Genomic DNA, 19941 nt, shown 5'->3' on the forward strand with positions numbered 1-19941 from the left:
TTGCATGTCAAGATTACTTCTTATTTTATACTACTAGTTGCAAGTGGTTGTGACTGTGTTTGGTGGAACATCCTCTTAAGTTCTGTACACCATCTCATAAATGAGTTTTTATACTTTTGTTTATGATTGGAGTCTTAGATCATGCAATATGAAAACAAAATCCTACTTGTTACTCCATATCTCTTAAATTCTAATCACTTTTCTCTGCACATTCATACGGAATCTGAGGCTGCATTATCATCTTGATCTATGTACCTGCATTCTGTCATATCTCTTGCAGAGAAAAAGCAGACCAGATTGCAGAGTTGATTAAGTAACTTAAGGAGGTTCATCAGATCTACTTGGAGCTGTACTCTGGACTCATCCTGCAAAATAAATCTTCATGTTTTCTTTGGCACATACAACTTCATGACACCCAGAAAAAGAAAATGGACAATAACAAAATAAGAACCTGAATAGGGATTTTAGCAGGTTTTCTGTTTGGGTTGTTGGAGTAGTATAACAAAGAGGGGCATGGAAACACGTTCAACAACATTGCTTTCTTGGTTAAGGTCCATAAAGTGAGACAGCCTAGGGACAATAAGCTGCAGAATTATGGTGAACAGGTAAAGTAAGGTGGGTCAAGGAATATGAGACAGATTTGGCAGGGGTCCACTACAGAATGCATGCCACTAAAATAACCCACTGAGTACCATACATCAAGAATTGATAGCCTCCAGCATCAGTAGTAGAATGAAACTCATTTGTTATAAAGCAAGAATATGACTTAAGACTTTGGAACACCTTTAGTCAATACATGGTACATTTTCTAAACAATAAGATTTGAAATAAACTTACTTCCTCCAAAATGTTATGGGATGTTTAATGATTTTTACATTTCCCTTTTTGTACAGCATATTTACATCCATTATTTACCTCAACTTTTGTTAGTATCCTTCAAAGTATTTCTAATTTATCTTTGAGCTCATTCTTGCATGTAACAAAGGTAACCATTTGCTCAGTGTGCTCAAACTAAGAATTGATAACTGGCCTAATGACTTCATATAGTTTAATAGCCATCATATGTAAAAGAGGATGATGAAATACTTTGACAATCTTTTGGAGAGCATTGCAGGGTTACCAGGTCATGTCAAATTTGGCATTGTTGCCACAAATCTCTTTGTCTCCCCAAAAAATGCTCTTGCCACAATTGATGCTGTACTTTGTCGCTGGTTTGCCATTTTCTGCCAAAAATTGCCAGTGATACTCGAATCATTTATGTATTTTAAGTGTGATCCTGTCTCGGATGTGTACATGATATGTATAGAGTGGTAAGATGGGTCACTTACTAGATGTCACATCAGTAGCAGTCACCTGGAGGACGTTTTGTTCTCAGCAGTTTGGGAAGACTAGGATGCTTAAAGTTAAAACTGTACCAGGGCAATGGATGAACGATTTTCAAGGTGAGGGATGTGAATTTATTACATTTGACCCCTGATTGAGTAGTATGTGACTGTGGTGTGTGTACCTGGAAAACCTTCACTGTTTGTTTGAAGAAATATTCAAAACGTCAGTATGAGATGGGGGTAAAGGCAAAATACAGAATTTCCCCCCAAAAATGGTCAAATTTGTGTAACACTCTGTCATCCCTTTTACCGTGGAACATTTAAGTTGGTTAACACACTCCAGTTGATGGTTTGGAATGAGACTGCCATAGACATAAACTTTTTTTTTTTATAATTACATGCTTTTCAACCAGATATTCTCTCCCAGAGTAGATATGTTCAATTTTAAATATTGAACCTGGCAGAATTTAACACTACAGATATAGATTTTGATGACTTGGAAAAAACAATACATAATTATCAGGCTGGACAAATTTAGGAATTGAGATGGACCTTAAAGATATGAAATTTTGGTGTTATGTGTATAAATCAAGAAGGCAGTAGGTTTGTATTTCTTCAGATCGGCAAAATTGTCTTAATTATTTACCCATATCAAATGCATTTGCTGAGAGAGTGTTCAGTCAGGCTGCTTGAAGACAAAATTAAGAAATGAAATGGGGTACAAGCTTTTGAAGAACATTTTGATGATTAGGTCACATTTGATGTTGAATAATTCCAACTGCAAGGATTTCTTTTTGTATCAGAAGAGATGTTAAGGGAGTTTCAGTACATGTACGAGAGTGAGCCTTGTCATGAAACTCATGAAGGGGATACAGACAGCAGGGAAGAGGCACTCGAAATATTGACTGAAGAAAGTTTTCAGTGGTAGTGTGTAATTGCCGAGATGTATATACATGGGTTGAAGTAACCCATGTTGTCTCCAAATCTATGTTCATCCAGGTGTGTGTGTTTTCGAGAAAGCATATGAAATTTATGGCTATTTTTCATTGTTCTATTTCCCTTTCGTGACTGCCATTTTTCGAAACTATTTTGCAAGAAAGCATTCCTGGCGGCAACCTTGGGGCATTGTAGATGCTTATGCAGGTTATTACTGAGCAACTACGGGGTATGGGTTGGGGGTCGTCGCCATTAGGCATGGCAACAATGTCTTATGTAGTCTTGTCACATAATATTTGTGTGTTATCTCATTAGAATTCAGGGTTTTTACTCAAGTCAGAATATTCCCCGGCTATATATGTCTTTATAATAGTTTTTTCAATTGAGACATTGGATATATATCTTGTTTTATGTGTTTGTTTACCTTCCCATCAAGGTCACGTGGGAGGAAGACGTAAACAAAACTCTGATTCAAAAGTTTCCAAACTACGAAAACTTTATTAAAGACAAAATGGGTGTTGTAAGGACATAATCTCAGCTTGAAAGTTACATATTATCACGTGAGTTTGTCTCTTCTGAGTTTAAGATGCTTGTTATGAGCTGTTAATGCTTTGTGGTAATGTAAGTGTTTATATTACTCGTTTATTAAACTATTTTTGTCAAGTTTCCAAAAGACATGGATATTTAAAATGAGAATGTTATACAGCTTCTCTTTGATCAATGGTTGTTCATATCAAGTGAATTTAGTAATGAACCAGATGTGATTAGTCAGCACAGCACATGTACCAGCGGAGCTAAGGGATTTCTTCTTGGACGCCCTTGTGACGAGGAAGATCAAAAAGGTTGTATTTAATCTTTATTATGATAAGTTCACTAGTCCATGTCTGAGCTGTATGGAAGGCGTTTTATTGCATGAATCAATGTAATCTATGTCTTTTTTTTCAAGCTTTTTATAGGGAAAATAATATATTTTGCTTAAGATGGCTGGCAGCAGATGAACTGGAACAGGATATATACTCCATCGTTTAGAACTTCGATTAATCTGCATTTAAAGGTATAGTGAAGGTTAGAATCGTTCAGAAGACATGAGAAACCATCAGAGAACAGTTTTAATCCAACCTAAGAAAACGCGTCGGATATAATACCTAAGTCCACCCAAAGATCACGAGTCTCTTGAATCCAGGCTGGTATTTGAATATTGTTTGATTTTCCTTTACATTGCTAGTGTAGTGTTCAGAGAATATGATGACAGTTTCACATATATGATTTGGGAGCTTCACACTTGATTAATGCAATATGGGTTTTATAGATCAGGGAGAATGTGGGATTGATTCATGTAGAGACAGGTGGTAATACTTGTAGAATAACAGAACCTATGAAAACCTGACAAGTTATATTCATATGAATATATTACTAACATGGTGCAGGATGTCTGTGTACAGATGACACCGAATGGCCCTGGTAACTTGTCATTCATCTGGAAGTTGGCAACCAGCAGTGTTGCTAGTATATTTTCATGGGTGTAATTCGTATATTATGACTATAACATTAAACATTAATTCAAACCTTGACTGACTCTTTGAGGTTAGGTGAGGTCTTCATAGGTTTAGTTGATTTTAAGAGGTGTATTACATATTTGTACATTTTGTAACCCCAGAGTTTCCTTGATATGCTTCTGCTGCTTATATTTGGTATTCTTTAGCATGAAAGATAAGATGGAGATAACCTCCTTAGGTATTCATGAATCACAAAACTACGTAAAGCACCAGAAACATAAGTAGCCATTTTCCGAAGCTAGTTTCATTGTGGAGGTAATGTACACTTGTACTTCATATCTTTTCATCAACTTTCCAAAGCCTTCCAATGTATTTCTCCCTAAGTCTGTAATTATTGTGTTTATGGTTTTGGGTATTGAAACTGTGGAATGTTATTTATTATATGTTGTAGTATTAGTTTACTCTACCAGGTATATGTTGGAGTCTTACTAGTATTTACTGTTTTTCTTATCCCATGACATTAAATATCAGTAGTGATGTTAACAAAAATCTGAAGTATTGGCTTGATTAATGTAAAATGAGGTAAAATACTTTTAGAAATACACAGACCCTGTGAAAAAGCTCACCTAACTTCCTTTAGCATCAGTATTTACCATATCTTCAATGTTATTTGAGAAAATGTGATACTTTTGATCTTTTGTTCACATCCACATGCTGGGCAGGTTGTGCGATGTATGATTTTGGGTTTTCAAGATATAGGCAAAAAATGAGTTCCAGTCATATTGTGAGAATGAGCCAAAAGGAAATATTGCTCTCATATTTCAACTCATACACTGAAAGTTAAGGTAAATGGTAGAGGCTTGAGGAAGTGAAGGTGAGTTGTTTGTTGCTTCTGTTGATTCGTACAAGTCTTTGGCGTACTTTTAACATTAATCATCCCTCATTATCACAGATCTTCATAGCCCTCACCATTATTGACATATTTATAATCATAAAGAAAATCAGTGATACCACATGTAGGTGTTATTTTGTTCCCAGTGCAATAATGTAACATTTCAGTCAAACTTACCCCAGAGCACATTAATAACCCCTGTTTTCAACTCCCCAAACATGTCCCTTAAGTCATCGTTCTCAAATATCATCCAACACACTCCTTCCGGCGTCCTGAATTTCCAGAACCTACAATGCCTCTCCATACATGAAACAAGAACAATATTCCTAACTTCAGCTAGGCACCTGCATTTGGGGGTAGCATAGAATTCTGAATTGTCAGAGCTTTGTAATAATCTAGTGACTAGAATTGCTTCTCAATGTTATTTACTTTTTTGTTGAAATTTACCTCAAGATAAATTTCTATGAAAGGGTCTTGATATGACCCAGTAGCAGGGAATTGCAGAATCCTTTGAAGTAAGAGGTTCTTGAGAAGACTGTACTCTGCGATACAGCCATGCTAAAGGTAACTTCACTCGTGGTGCAGCCTCTTGCAGGGAGAGCCAGTTAAAACCTCTCAACCTTATTTGCATGATTATTAACAAAGTTGAAGTAGCTCTTGCATTTGTTGTTTTCCACGTTTTTTTTACAAGAAATGTTTGTATTGGCCTTTACATGAGTAAGGTGTTGTTAATTTGGTAACTAGATCATTATGTCAACGTATATATATGTTAGTTAATACCAAGTAACATGAGACTGCTGCACTGATAATTAGAGTATGATCTAACTCACAATTGCACAGTCATGAGAGATATGTCATAGAGTATTGAGCTATGATGTTTTGCATTTTTTGAGAATGTACTAGAAAGGATCTGATGGAATACATTTGCCTGAAGTTTCTAGGTAGTTTTTCTTTTCACTCCACCAAATAATTTTGATATGAACAGCGGTGAGGAGCACTTAACAGTGTCAAATCCCAACACAAGTGTCAAAATCTTTGAAGTATAGAAAGTAAGAAGATTTATTAAATTGATAGAAAAAACCTAACAACTAAATATTACCCCTGTAAAATATCAGTTGAGCACCACCTCTTAATTTCCTCTTGGAGTTGGATGAAAGTGGTATCCTTTCATACAGTAGAAGTTATTAAGACCAGGTCTCCATGATTTGGAGCCCTTTTATTTTTTTTCCTGACTCATACAGCAATCAATAGAAGCCTTGAAAAGTTCACCAGACTTTCCTTAGCTTGTGAGATTCACTATAATTTTCTGTAGTTACTTAGTTTCTTATCAGCAAGAAGTCATACATTTGCTTTCTGATTATCTTTTCCAGAACTTTACAGACCATCCTTAACAGAGAGACTGGTTAGTAGTTCAGCAAATCCTCCTGGTCTCCTTTCATATATTTAGGTTTGCTATTTACCCTCTTCCACTCCCATGTTATGTTTCTTTCCCTTGCAACTTCTTAAACATTACTTCAAGGTATGTATCAAGTGGAACTGCACACAGCAGCCCATTTGGAAAAGTTCCTTAGGACCATGAGTCATATATGGGTCAAAACCCTTTAGTATTCTGCCTTTTTTTTTAAGATATTTTAGTGCTTTCCAAGGCCTCCTCTCTGTTCCATCTCACAAGTGTTGGGCCAATAGTGTCATCCACTTTAAGTGCACTTTTGAACTTGTGGTTCTTTTTATATCCTTACAACCCATCCTTCAGAATCCCTTAACCAGATAAGCTCTTCTTTAACTGACAATGTACTCCTGATGAAGATTTAGGTAATCTCCAGCCTTGTCCACAAAATCCTTTCCAAATTTTGCGCTTCCTCCTTTCTTATTGTACTATACTCATTAATCTTTGTATTATACCTTACCATTACTGACTGACTTTTGTGTTGCCTGTCTTCATCTTGAAGCTTCTTCAGCTTTCGACATCCTAACTGAACTGCTCTGGTATTTAGCTAAATATACCCGTGTTCCACCTCCTTTGTTATAGATTTCATAGATTCTTAAACCACAGTGCAGTATCCCTTGACTGTTGAACCCTACTTCCCAGTTATGTTAACACAGAAATTGTTAGGGTCTGTGTAGTTTCTACAGTCATATCTCCTTTGTGAGTCTGGTTACATACAAAGGAATGCAGTGGAAGTCCAACAGCAACAAACCATTGGATCCTATCAAGGCTGTTAGTTATAATGGAAGAGATCAGACACTCAAAGATTGGTGTGGTAAGAGGAGAAAAACACATATACTAATACTCATGATCACAGTGTCCAAAACTTTTGTTCCAGTTTACTGTGTCTAACTAAATTCCAATTTCATACTGTTTTCAGATTATGATTAAAAATCTTTTGAAATTTGAATGAAAATATTCAGCAGAACACTAGTCAAGATGCCAAAGCATACAGGTCAACATGATAAAAGGAACAGATGGAAGAAGCGCAGCTTCAGAGTCTCTTCAAGGAATGATAGGGGTAGTTCCAGTTCAACCGATGGCCTGAATTCTGACTTGCATTCCAGTCCTTTAGAAAGACAACTTTTAAATGAAGTCAGCTCCTCAAGTTGGTAGGTAGCAATTAATCTTTTTCCATTAGAAATGTCCCATACTTGTTATGGTTATGAAATTTTGTTTTATTTTGATCATACATTGAATTTGGGTGGTCATTCAACAGTAGAATTGTGTGATTTTCAAGTTTATTGTTGGCATCATCTGTGAGTGAAAAGGTAAACATAAACAATCATTAGGTAAATATTTTTCATATTTTCTTTTAATAATCTGCCTCTTTGTCTATCTCTTAATTATCACTCCACTCATACTTCCATTAGGTGGATCAGGTACACAGCCTCTAGACATCACTCACACACATCCTAAACTTATGTCCAGCATGTTAAAGTGAAATATGAACTTCATACTTCTTATTCTTTTACTTGGGATACTAAGTTGATTCACCATCTGACATCACCTTCTCTTGTAAGACCATCTGATCCATAATCGTATCTCAAAATTTTTTATCTGAAAGGACCCTATCCCAATTAAGTATCTCATTTCATATATCCGTCTACTCCATTGTCTCATTCTTTTCATTATTTCTTGTACTGTACTACCACTGATCATCTGTATCAACACGACATTTGCCATATATTCTTGTAGGCCATACCATCTTAAAAGACACATACTTGTGCCTTTTTGATGATTTCTTCTTACATTCTGGCTATCCCCTTAATTCTACTGCTTTGCAAGCTATCCATCTTTTACTTACCTTTATAACATCCACTGATCAGAGCTGATACAAGCTCTTCAAACATACTCAACACTTCAATTTTCCTAGTCACCAAAGCTATCAGTGCATCTCATATCTTTCAGTGTCAAGTTTTCCCACTATCTTCCTTATTGAACCTTACTCTAAACATCTAAAATCATCCGCAACTTCCAGTTCTTCACCATGCAACATACAATGTTGAGATTACCCCTGCATTGTGTTAATCTTTTCCTCAGATTTAGCCAATATCATAACATCATCTGCATACAGCCACTGTAGCAACTTCCAGTTTGTTTCTGCATGTTTGGGCACTGCACGACAATTATCCCATCTTGCTTTCATCTCTCATAATGTCCCATCCATATTAACACACTTGGCCTGCTGGCATTCTGTCAGCAGACATACAACCTCTCCATGTCATACACAACACCTGACAACACTTAACTCACTAACTCACACAGCTCATTCTTCTTAACTCTAGACTTTCCTGCGGTGAGCACTATGGCCTGTTAAGGGTGAGGCACTAAAAGCTTGGAAGTGACACGGGAGTTCATTAGTTATGGAGACCCTATTTCTGTGGCCGCTCCCTTGAAGGAGTTCCAGGAAGGAACAGGCATCAGAGACATGGATAAATAGGTAGATAGAACCAAACATCACACATCCTTGATGCAGTTATACATAAAAGATTTTTACATGTTTTTAAAAGGTCAAAAGTCAAGGTCATGTGTAACTGAATTGTACTAAATTCTTTTACACACAATATCACAGGAGTGGATGGGTGAATAGTGACCAAACTACACTGTAGATATTACATACATCTTTCTGTTATTTGATTTTGGAGGTTCAAGGGTAAAGGCTTTGTGTAATCAAATACTCCATAATGCTTGTGTACACTATATTCAAAGATTTGAAGAGTAGATTTTAAACAGACATGTACTACAGATACTAAGTACAAAGTTCTGTCTTCTAAAGCTTTGTGGGTCAAAGTCATGGCTTTTTGTACATAAATATTACTACATGCTTGTGAACACCATCTCAGAAGTCAGTTATTGACCAAACATTTACAACAAGTACAAAAGATGTACTTATAGCTCAACTTAGATTAAGTTGTTATGGTTTTTGTGTCAGAGGTCAGTGTTACTAGGTCTTGTGTTCTGAAATGATTGCAAGTGCTTGTGTGCCAAGTATCTGAATACTGGGGTAGTAGAATTAGCCCAGGCTCAACACGTACATTATGTTGAAAGTTGGGGTGTTATGGGTCAAAGGTCAGGGTATGTGTACTGAAGTGCATGAGATGACCAAAACTTTATATTACTACATAAAGATTTCTATACTTCTACAGTACTTGGATATCATATATCATACTGAAATGTTGCTAATTGTAACAAGGTGAGTGGGAATGGAGTGAATATGCAACACAGATCTACATCTTTTTTATGTTTATACATGCTCCCTATTTCCACCTTGAGTGTATTACCATCAAGAAAAGATGACTGAGCTGTATAAGAATAATTCCTGCAAAGCTTCTTCCTCTGTTTCCTCTTTTGAAAAGCAATACAAGGGTGGAGGATTTCTAGCCTCCTGTTTTCACTCCTCTTAGTTGGCTTCTGTAACATGTGGGCAGCATTGTTTTCCCCTCTCCCTAGGGGTAACAGATCTACGTACAAACTCCTAAAAATCTGATCAGTTTTTTAAGTTCAGAGGTCGAGGTTATACGAAATCAAGTGCAACCAAATGGTTGTGCACACAATATATAAAGAATTATGGAATGAATGATAACAAAACTTATCCCACAGATACCTCATATAAAGTTTGGATATTAACAAAACTTGTCCCTCAGATACCACATATAAATTCTACACTAGATTAAGTTTGAGAGGTCTAGGTCAAAAGTGAAGGTAACAGATTGACTTTTATAACTGGGATGGATTACTATATGCTGAGGAGAAGGTATTTTGTTAGTAGCTACCTCTCTGGGCAGTTTAATTCTGTCAATACATTTTTTTTTTAGATTTCTTAGAAGTGTCCATCATGTCAAAGAAAAAAATGCTTTTATTTTCCTTTTTCTTATGTTCTCCCTTTTCGTTCATCACTTGGCAGCAGGACAGTCAACATGGAACAGATTTATAGATAAACATAAATAATAAACCTTATAAATCAAAACAGTAAAGAGATAATACAGTACTAAAGTTCTGGGCTGTTTCATCACTTACTTATGGAATGGCATGTTTTGGATATTTCACTTCTTTTAGATTTTATTAGCTTTGAGTCTAGCTTATCTCTTACGTCAATTTAGAACTCATGGTTCTGTGGCACATTCTATACATGTTGAATTGTAGTCATTATATATACATATATATACCACAAATTCTGTATTTTCAACCATAGTGGTAGCATCCCTGAAGCAGTGCTGAGTACAGATGAATACATGATGATGATTGAACATCTTTGGCAAGTCCATCAGCAGGAATATGAGAAATACTATGCCAAACTTGACTCACATCCAAAGTATTATGCTGAATGGACCCATTTTGTTCAAAGGCGAAGTCAGAGCATTGTAGAATTTGGAGAAAATCCGATGTCATATGATTTTGAGTCAGAATGGAAGGTAAGTTGTGAAAATTGCATTTTATACATGTTGCAATTTAGCATGGAAGCAGAAGTTTGTGCTTAAGGATGGAGTGATTATTATTGGTTGTTTACTCAGAGAAAAAGTCGCAAAGCATTTATGTACCAATGATGATAGAACCAGCAAAAGAGTTGGAAGCGTGGGTGAAGGAGTAGATTATCCTGTGAATGAAAAGGGAAGTGAATGTGACCTCATATGAATTAAAAAGGTGCCTTTTTGACCTTATATGAATTAAAAAAGTGCCTTTGTTTCAGAAAATGGAGCCTAGCATGAAATATGGTTGGAGGGATAGATGATTGAGATGTTGCAAGATTTTAAGTATTTATGTACAATTTTAGTGAGAGTAATAGAATAGCTAGTGAAATATCATTGATGAGTGGTGAATGTTGCCAGAGTTGTGAAGAGAGTATTAAAATTAAGAGATATGAGCCACCACCTGTGGCGTAGTTTGTCAGCAGGAGTTTTGCAACCCATCTTCTTTTATGCAAGTGAGTCTATAACAGTGTAATAGCTTGTAGAGAGCAACCCTTTAAGGTTGATTTTAACCAGTGATTTGGTATCAGGGGAGTGGACTGAATTTGGAATGAAAGGGATATTAGATTAATAGAAAGTGAGATACTAAGACTATATGATGAAGTGGAGAGTGATCGAAAATGTTTTTTGAGTGAGATCATATGTAATTGAATACCACAGTTATAGAAAAAAGATGAATAATAGATTATATACAGGAAAGAGGTATATTGATTGAATATTGTTCTGAGAACTTCAGAGATATTGCTGTTTTGAGAAAATCTCAGCTTTATAGTGAGAGAAGGTAATGAAATTGTATTGGAGGGTATCGATTGAGAGGGTGAAGGCATGTACAAAGCATCAGATTGGGGAGGTGCAGTGTGGTTTCAGAAGTGGTACAGGATGTGTGGATCAAGTGTTTGCTTTGAAGAATGTGTTGTGAGAAATAGAGAAACAGGTGAATTTGTATGTGGCAGTTATGGATCTGGAGAAGGCACTTGACAGGGTGGATAGAGATGCTTTGTGGAAGTTTTTAAGAGTATAAGGTATGTATATTTGCGTGTGTGGACGTATGTATATACATGTGTATGGGGGTGGGTTGGGCCATTTCTTTCGTCTGTTTCCTTGCGCTACCTCGCAAACGCGGGAGACAGCAACAAAGCAAAAAAAAAGAAAAAAAGTTGTGGGAGGTAAGCTGCAAGAAACAATGAGAAGGTTTTTTCAAAGGTGTAAGGCACATGTACAAGTAAGAAGAGAGGAGAGTGATTGATTCCCATCGAAGGTCGGTCTGTGGCAGGGGTGTGTGATTCCCAATGGTTATTTAATTTGTTCATGGATGGGTGGTTAGGGAGGTAAATGAAAGTTTTGGAGAGAGGGGTGAGTATGCAGTCTGTTGGGAATGAGAGGACCTGGGAAGTGAGTCAGGTGTTGTTCGCCGATGATACAGTACTGGTGGCTGATTCAAGTGATAATTCTACTGCATAAGTTAGAAACTGAGTTTGGAAAAGTATGTGAAAGGAGAAAGTTAAGAATAAATGTGAATAAGAGCAAAGTTATTAGGTTCAGCAGGGTTGAGGGACAAGCTAGTTGGGATGCGAGTTTGAATGGAGAAAAATTGGAGGAAATGAAGTGTTTTAGATATCTAGGAGTGGACTTAGCAGTGAATGGAACTGTGGAAGTGATAATAAAGTAGAAGTTGTGTTCAAATTGTATGGACATATGGATAGAATGAGTGAAGAAACGTTGACAAAGAGGATATATTTGTCAGAGGTTGAAGGAACAAGAAGGGGTGGGAAACCAAATTAGAGGTGGAAGGATGGAGTGAAAAAGATTTTAAGTGATCAGGACCTGAGCATGCAGGAGGGTGAGAGGCATGCAAGGAATGGAGTGAACTGAAATAATGTGGTATACCGGGGTCTACATGGACTGAACCAGGACATGTGAAACGTCTGGAGTAAACCATGGAATGGTCTATGGAGCCTAGATGTGGTTAGGGAGTTGTGGTTTCAGTGCATTACACATGACAGCTAGAGACTGAGTGTGAATGAATGTGGCCTGTTTTGTCTGTTTTCCTGGCTATCTCGCTAATGCAGTGGGTGATGATGCTGTTTCCTGTGGGGCTGGGCAGCGCCTGGAATAGATGAAGGCAAGCATGTATGAATATATACATGTTTATGTATGTATATATATGTGTATGTTTATATTAATATGTATATGTGTGTGTATAGGCATGCATGAATATAAGTGGTTATATGAATGGATGGGTCTTTCTTTGTCTGTTTCCTGGCGCTACCTTGCTGACACGGGAAATGGCAATCAAGTATAATAAATAAAAAAAAATGTATATATATATATATATATATATATATATATATATATATATATATATATATATATATATATAATTCTTTTTTTTATTCAACATTTCCCACGTTAGTGAGATAGCATTAAGAACAGAGGACTGAACCTTAGAGGAAATATCCTCATTTGGCCCCATTCTCTGTTCCTTCTTTTGGAAAATCAAAAAACAGGAGGGAAAGATTTCCAGCTTCCCACTCCCTCCTCTTTTGGTCGCCTTCTACAACACAGGGAATACATGGGAAGTAAGGATAGTCATTGAATGTATGGATCATAGTGAAGTGCCTAAGGATTGGTGGAATGCATGCGTAGTGCCATTATACAAAGGTAAAGGGGATAAAGATGAGTGTTCAAACTACAGAGGCATAAGTTTGTTGAGTATTCCAGGGAAATTATATGGGAGGGTATTGATTGAGAGGCTGAAGGCATGTACAGAGCATCAGACTGGGGAAGAGCAGTGTGGTTTCAGAAGTGGTAGAGAATGTGTGGATCAGGTGTTTGCTTTGAAGAATGTGTGTGGGAAATACTTAGAAAAACAGATGGATTTGTATGTAGCTTTTATGGGTCTGGAGGCATATGATAGGGTTGATAAAGATGCTTTGTGGAAGGTCTTAAGAGCTTATGGTGTGGGAGGTAAGTTGCTAGAAGCAGTGAGAAGTTTTTACCAATGATGTAAGGCATGTGTATGAGTAGGAAGAGAGGAGAGTGATTGGTTCCCATGAAATGTTGGTGTGTGGCAGGGGTGTGTGATGTCCCCATGGTTGTTTTATTTGTTTATGGATGAGGTGGTTAGGGAGGTAAATGCAAGAGTTTTGAAGAGAGGGGTGAGTATGCAGTCTGTTAGGGATGAAAGGGCCTTCGAAGCGAGTCAGTTGCTGTTCGCCGATGATACAGCTCTAGTTACTGATTCAAGTGAGAAACTGCAGAAGTTGGTGACTGAGTTTGGAAAAGTGTGTGAAAGAAGAAAGTTGAGAGTAAATGTCAATAAGAGCAAGGTTATTAGGTTCAGTAGGGTTGAGGGAATAGTTAATTGGGATGTAAGTTTCAATGTAGAAAAATTGGAGGAAGTGAAGTGTTTTAGGTATTTGGGAGTGGACTTAGCAGCGAATGGAACCATGGAAATGAAAGTTAGTCACATGTTGGGGAAGGGGGCGAAGGTTCTGGGAGCGATGAAGAATGTGTGGAAGGATAGAACTTTATCTTGCAGAGCGAAAATGGGTGTGTCTGAAGGAGTACTTTCAACAGTGTTATACGTTTGCGAGGCATGGGCTATAGATCGGGTTGTACAGAGGAGGGTGGATGTGTTGGAAATGAAATGTTTGAGGATAATATGTAGTGAGAGGTGGTTTGATTGAGTAAATAATGAAAGGGTAAGAGAGATGTGTGGTAATAAAAAGAGTGTGGTTGAGAGAGCAGAAGAGGGTGTGCTAAAATGGTTTGGACGTATGGAGAGAATGAGTGAGGAAAGATTGACAAATAGGAAATATGTGCAAGAAGTGGAGGGAACGAGAAGAAATGGGAGACCAAATTGGAGGTGGAAGGATGGAGTGAAAAAGATTTTGAGCAATCAGGGTCTGAACATACAGGAGGGCGAAAGGCATGCAAGGAATAGAGTGAATTGGAACAACGTGGTATACCGGGGTCGACGTGCTGTCAGTGGATTGAACCAGAGCATGTGAAGCATCTGGGGTAAAACATGGAAAGTTTTGTGAGGCCTAGATGTGGAAAGGGAGTTGTGGTTTCAGTGCATTACACATGACAGCTAGAGACTGAGTGTGGATGAATGTGGCCTTTGTTGTCTTTTCCTCGTGCTACCTCGCACGCACATGGGGGGAGGGTGATGCCATTTCATGTGTGGCAGGGTGGCAATGTCTTTGTATGTATATGTATGTATATGTTAAAATGTATAGGTATGTATATGTCGTGTGTGGGCATGTATGTATATACATGTGTATGTGGGTGGGTTGGGCCATTCTTTCTTCTGTTTCCTTGTGCTACCTCACTAACGCGGGTGACAGCAACAAAGTATAATAATATGTATATATATATATATATATATATCCCTAGGGATATGAGGAGAAAGAATACTTCCCACATATTACCTGTGTGTTGGGGGTGGGCTGGAAATCCTTCCTTCCAGTTTTTTCTTTTCCAAAAGAAGGAAGAGAAGAGGGCTGTGAGGATTTTCCCTCCTAGGCTCTGTCCTCTGTACTTAACGCTACTTTGCTGATGCAGGAAATGTTGAATATGTATGAAAAAATATATACATATGAAATCATTTAACCACCCTGGTGTCTGCTCTTTTCAGGAATTTTGGAGTGTACGTTTAAGAGAACTGGAAGTTCAAGAGTGGAATGAGAAGAAACGTTCCACTCTGAAGTTTTCCTCAGAGTGTGCAAAATTTCAGAGATCACACAAGTCGAGCTTATCTTGGTGCAGAAAAAAAGCATCCATTTCTCCAGAAAGGTCAAGTATTTCCAGATCAAGGTCAAAAAGATGTAAGAAATCAGAAAGGCATAAATACAAAAGATCAAATTCAAGAGAATTCAAGGAATTTCACAGAAAAGAGTTACTTAAAACAATTAAGAAGGAAAAAAGTTTTTCTCATTCAAAGACTTGCAAAACATTTGTTTCAAAAAAATCAAGAAAGTCTGGTTTAAAAAAGTCTGGTAGATCCAGGTCAAGTAGGTCTAGTAGCTCAACAAGTTTGAGGTTTAGATCTAGATCAAGGAGTTCTAGTAGGTCCTCTTCATGCACCAGAAGGGATAGATATAAAAATCATGGAAAAGGTAGATCAAGGGGTTCTAGGAGGTCTAGATCTTTGAGTTCTTCTTATGATAGATCTAGCTTTAGCAGTTCCAATACATACATATCTCTGAGTTCGAGTAAATGTAGACAAAGGAGTTCTGAAACATCTACATCTGGGTGTTTTGCTACATTCAGATCAGACGGAAGCAATTCAGAGTCTAAGAATTCTGATAGATGTATGATGCAGAATTCTTCAGGATTTCAGTCTGAGAGTCCAAGACTTAGTCCCAGTCATCATTTTCAGTTAAGATTAAGCAATTGTTACTCATCAAACACCTTAAGCTGCACTCTGAAAGGAGCTGTAAAATGCGCTTCAGAGAATCAACATGGAGATAGATTAAGTTATTGTATTTCCAAGAATTCTTCAGAATCAACACAGAAAGAACATGATAAATCTAGTAAAAGTTCTCATTCAAAAATATCAGAGGAATCTAAAATCCACTCCAGGAAGCACACAAAACATAAATCAAAGGAGCACATTCCTAGCAGTAGTAAAGATGTAATTGTATCCCATAAAAAAAAGGCAGAAGGCTGTGGAGTAAAGTGGCTCAATTCAAAGTCACCAAGCCCAGAAGCCAGTCTTAATCTGATAATACCCAGAATTAAAGATGAAAAGGAAAAGCCCAGAAATGAAGTAATTAATGGTAAGGAGGGATCTAGTGTGTATAATGAAAGACCTGCATTTGAAAGCCTTAAACACCCAAAGACTGTAAGTTTAGAATCTAAGGTTGGTATCACAGGCCATAGGAAGGATAGTCCTGATACCGAGAAAAAGAGTCATAAGTCAAGGAGAGAGAATCATGATTACATGGGCAGTAGTACCAGCATGAAAGCAGAAAGTCCAGTATCCAAATGCACAAATTCAGTATACAATGCAAGTTCTTCCTTTTTAAAGAAAGCACAGACCTGGTTATCAGCTTTAGAGAGCCCAGAGAACTGTACACCAAGAGTGTTGCCTTCCTCAAAACTGAAATCTTCAGATGCAAGAGACTGTGTAGATCATTCAGAATTGAAAAAACTTGGCAAAGATAAAGAATTTACCATCAAAACAGATGTCATTTTTGGGAAAGAATCAGAAAGAATTGATGAATTGTCTGGACTAAAGACTAACAATTCAGAATCTGAAATTTGTCTTCCATTAAATGGAATTAAAGAGGTCCTACCTAATCATGACTTATTTTATGGGGCCTCCAAGTGGAAGGGAATATCTCCAACACAGTCACCATCATCAAGCACGAACACACCAGTGTTAACAAAGATGTCGCCCAAGTGTATAAAATTAGCATCACGTAAAGAAACTCATGAAGATACCCCAAAACCTAGTAAGGGAGGATTTTATAGTACTTCATACTTGGAATTAATTGAGCAGGGAACTTTAGATAGCAAATCATGTTTAGACAACAAACCTGTTGATCCTTTCATATTTGTTTCTCCGCAATCAACCTGCCATTCCAGTTCACCAAAAACAAACTGTTTCACACAGTTTCATAATTCACATGATGAAAAAGAAATACTTGAACATCATGTTGGGTCTGCAGGTCTTTCAGAAAATAGTGATGGGATTAAAATTTCTTCAAAAAGCACTGATGAAGAACTGCAGCATGTAAGATTCAGTGCCCAACATTATGATGCAGATGTCGAATATCATACTTGTGTAGGGCACCCTTTACTGAAGCCTAGGACTAGGAGTAACAAGAGTGACAGTTGTATTAGTAACTTGCAAGGATTATTTACTGAGAATATTAAAGGGATAATGGATCCACATGATGAATTAAGATACAAAAGAAATACTGATCCACATTACTTAAATTCTAAGAAATTTCAAAGCATAAATGGCTTGGAAGATGAGTACAGGGAGGTATTACCAACCACTAAACATAATCTGGCAAAATCAAGTTTGCAGTTTGATGTTAGTAGAGAAGCAGAAAATTCTCAAGTAGACAATCTCAAGTTACCAGCTGATAGGAGACTTGAGGCACATGGTACTTTAGATATGTCAGAAAAGTGTAGTTTCCTCCCAAAAGTGAGAAGTGGGAAAACAGTCAAAACTTTGAAGCTTCTTTGTGATCTCGGTGATACCCTTGGTAACTTAGCCCCGCAAGTTATGTCTATTTACTTAATGGCACTAGAGAAGGAAAAGATTGGCCAAGACCCCAAAGATAGCATAAACCAGGCAGATGTAAGGAGAATCATCAAATTGATATATAGTAAGCTTAAAGCTAGTGTTGACTCTGGAACTATTGGATTTATGAAAAAAATTATTAGAATGGAGCTAATGGAACAGATTGAGGATATGTTGGATATAGGTCAGAATTTAAACGACAAAACTTATGGGCTTAATATACCAAACCTTGCACGCTGCTTTTTGTACTTGTCAAGGAAGGAAATTGTTGCCTCTATTAGAGATGAATTAATCTCCAAAGGAAAGTATGCACCAACTGTTGATATTGTTACTGAATTATACTCTCTTATTCTTGATGAGCAACTGAAGCTTATTTAGAAAAAGTGATCTACATTCATGTCATTGAACAATACAAATATGATGTACTGTAAGCTAAAAGTGAAAAAAATACATATCTTTATGTGAATGGAGAAAGTGAAGAGTAATTGTGAACAAAATTAAGGTAATTAGGTACAATAAGAGAAGATATTTTGAGTGTCACTTTAGATGGGGAGGACCTGGAGGATGAGTGCTGTAGGTAGCTGGGAGTGAACTTGGCAACAGAGAAAATCTTGGGTAATAAAGTGAGCCATAACGTGGAAAAGGACATTTGAGGTTTGGATGCATTAAGGTGTATGTGTGTGTTTGTGTTGAAGGAGGAGGCAATGTCTAAGAGCAGAGATAGGTATGTTTGAAGAAAATCTAGTCCTGACAGTTTTGCCTTTAGGAAATGTTTTCATACCTCAAAATCTACATATTGTACTTGAATATAGGCTGTACAGTAGTACATGAGTGCACTAAAAAGTGTCTCCCAGTTTCCATGTTAGTTTTTGATGTACGACAATTTTTTACTGCATTTGTTTTATTATGTGAATTTCAGAGGCCAAATCATTTTATTTTTCTGTAATACATTAGTTGAACTGAACTGTGGCTTATTGATTAGTGTAAACCATCCTTTTGGTCGTGTGCAAACGCGGGAAATGGCAGTAAAGAGGGAACAGAGAAGGGGGCCAAGCGAGGATTTCCCTCAGAGGCTCAATCTTCTGTTCTTAACGCTACCTCGCTAATACGGGAAATGGTGAAGTGAAAAAAAAAAGAAAAAAACGTGTATATATATTCTTTCTTTTCTTGCTTTTTTGCTTTGTCGCTGTCTCCCGCGTTTGCGAGGTAGCGCAAGGAAACAGACGAAAGAAATGGCCCAACCCACCCCCATACACATGTATATACATACGTCCACACACGCAAATATACATACCTACACAGCTTTCCATGGTTTACCCCAGACGCTTCACATGCCCTGATTCAATCCACTGACAGCACGTCAACCCCGGTATACCACATCGATCCAATTCACTCTATTCCTTGCCCTCCTTTCACCCTCCTGCGTGTTCAGGCCCCGATCACACAAAATCTTTTTCACTCCATCTTTCCACCTCCAATTTGGTCTCCCACTTCTCCTCGTTCCCTCCACCTCCGACACATATATCCTCTTGGTCAATCTTTCCTCACTCATTCTCTCCATGTGCCCAAACCATTTCAAAACACCCTCTTCTGCTCTCTCAACCACGCTCTTTTTATTTCCACACATCTCTCTTACCCTTACGTTGCTCACTCAATCAAACCACCTCACACCACACATTGTCCTCAAACATCTCATTTCCAGCACATCCATCCTCCTGCGCACAACTCTATCCATAGCCCACGCCTCGCAACCATACAACATTGTTGGAACCACTATTCCTTCAAACATACCCATTTTTGCTTTCCGAGATAATGTTCTCGACTTCCACACATTCTTCAAGGCTCCCAGGATTTTCGCCCCCTCCCCCACCCTATGATCCACTTCCGCTTCCATGGTTCCATCCGCTGCCAGATCCACTCCCAGATATTTAAAACACTTTACTTCCTCCAGTTTTTCTCCATTCAAACTTACCTCCCAATTGACTTGACCCTCAACCCTACTGTACCTAATAACCTTGCTCTTATTCACATTTACTCTTAACTTTCTTCTTTCACATACTTTACCAAACTCAG

At 37.6% G+C, this 19941-nt stretch overlaps 1 protein-coding gene across 3 annotated transcripts; it reads left to right on the top strand.

The window, feature by feature from the left end:
* The first annotated feature begins 320 nt into the window (after positions 1–320).
* LOC139758375 (uncharacterized) lies at positions 321–18643 on the top strand. 3 transcript variants are annotated; one of them, XM_071679678.1, is made up of 4 exons: positions 321–2821; positions 7016–7247; positions 10331–10550; positions 15247–18643. In XM_071679678.1, exons 2-4 carry the CDS (start codon positions 7045–7047, stop codon positions 18244–18246), a joined length of 3423 nt encoding a protein of 1140 aa, XP_071535779.1. In that variant the 5' UTR covers positions 321–2821; positions 7016–7044; the 3' UTR covers positions 18247–18643. The 3 variants fall into 3 exon arrangements, with proteins under 3 accessions (XP_071535779.1, XP_071535781.1, XP_071535780.1); XM_071679680.1 differs by lacking the exon at positions 321–2821 and adding an exon at positions 2832–3315; XM_071679679.1 differs by lacking the exon at positions 321–2821 and adding an exon at positions 2832–3103.
* Positions 18644–19941: the final 1298 nt, after the last annotated feature.

This window comes from Panulirus ornatus, chromosome 30, assembly GCF_036320965.1.
Source record: "Panulirus ornatus isolate Po-2019 chromosome 30, ASM3632096v1, whole genome shotgun sequence".
In the NCBI taxonomy this organism is placed as follows: Eukaryota; Metazoa; Arthropoda; class Malacostraca; order Decapoda; family Palinuridae; genus Panulirus; species Panulirus ornatus.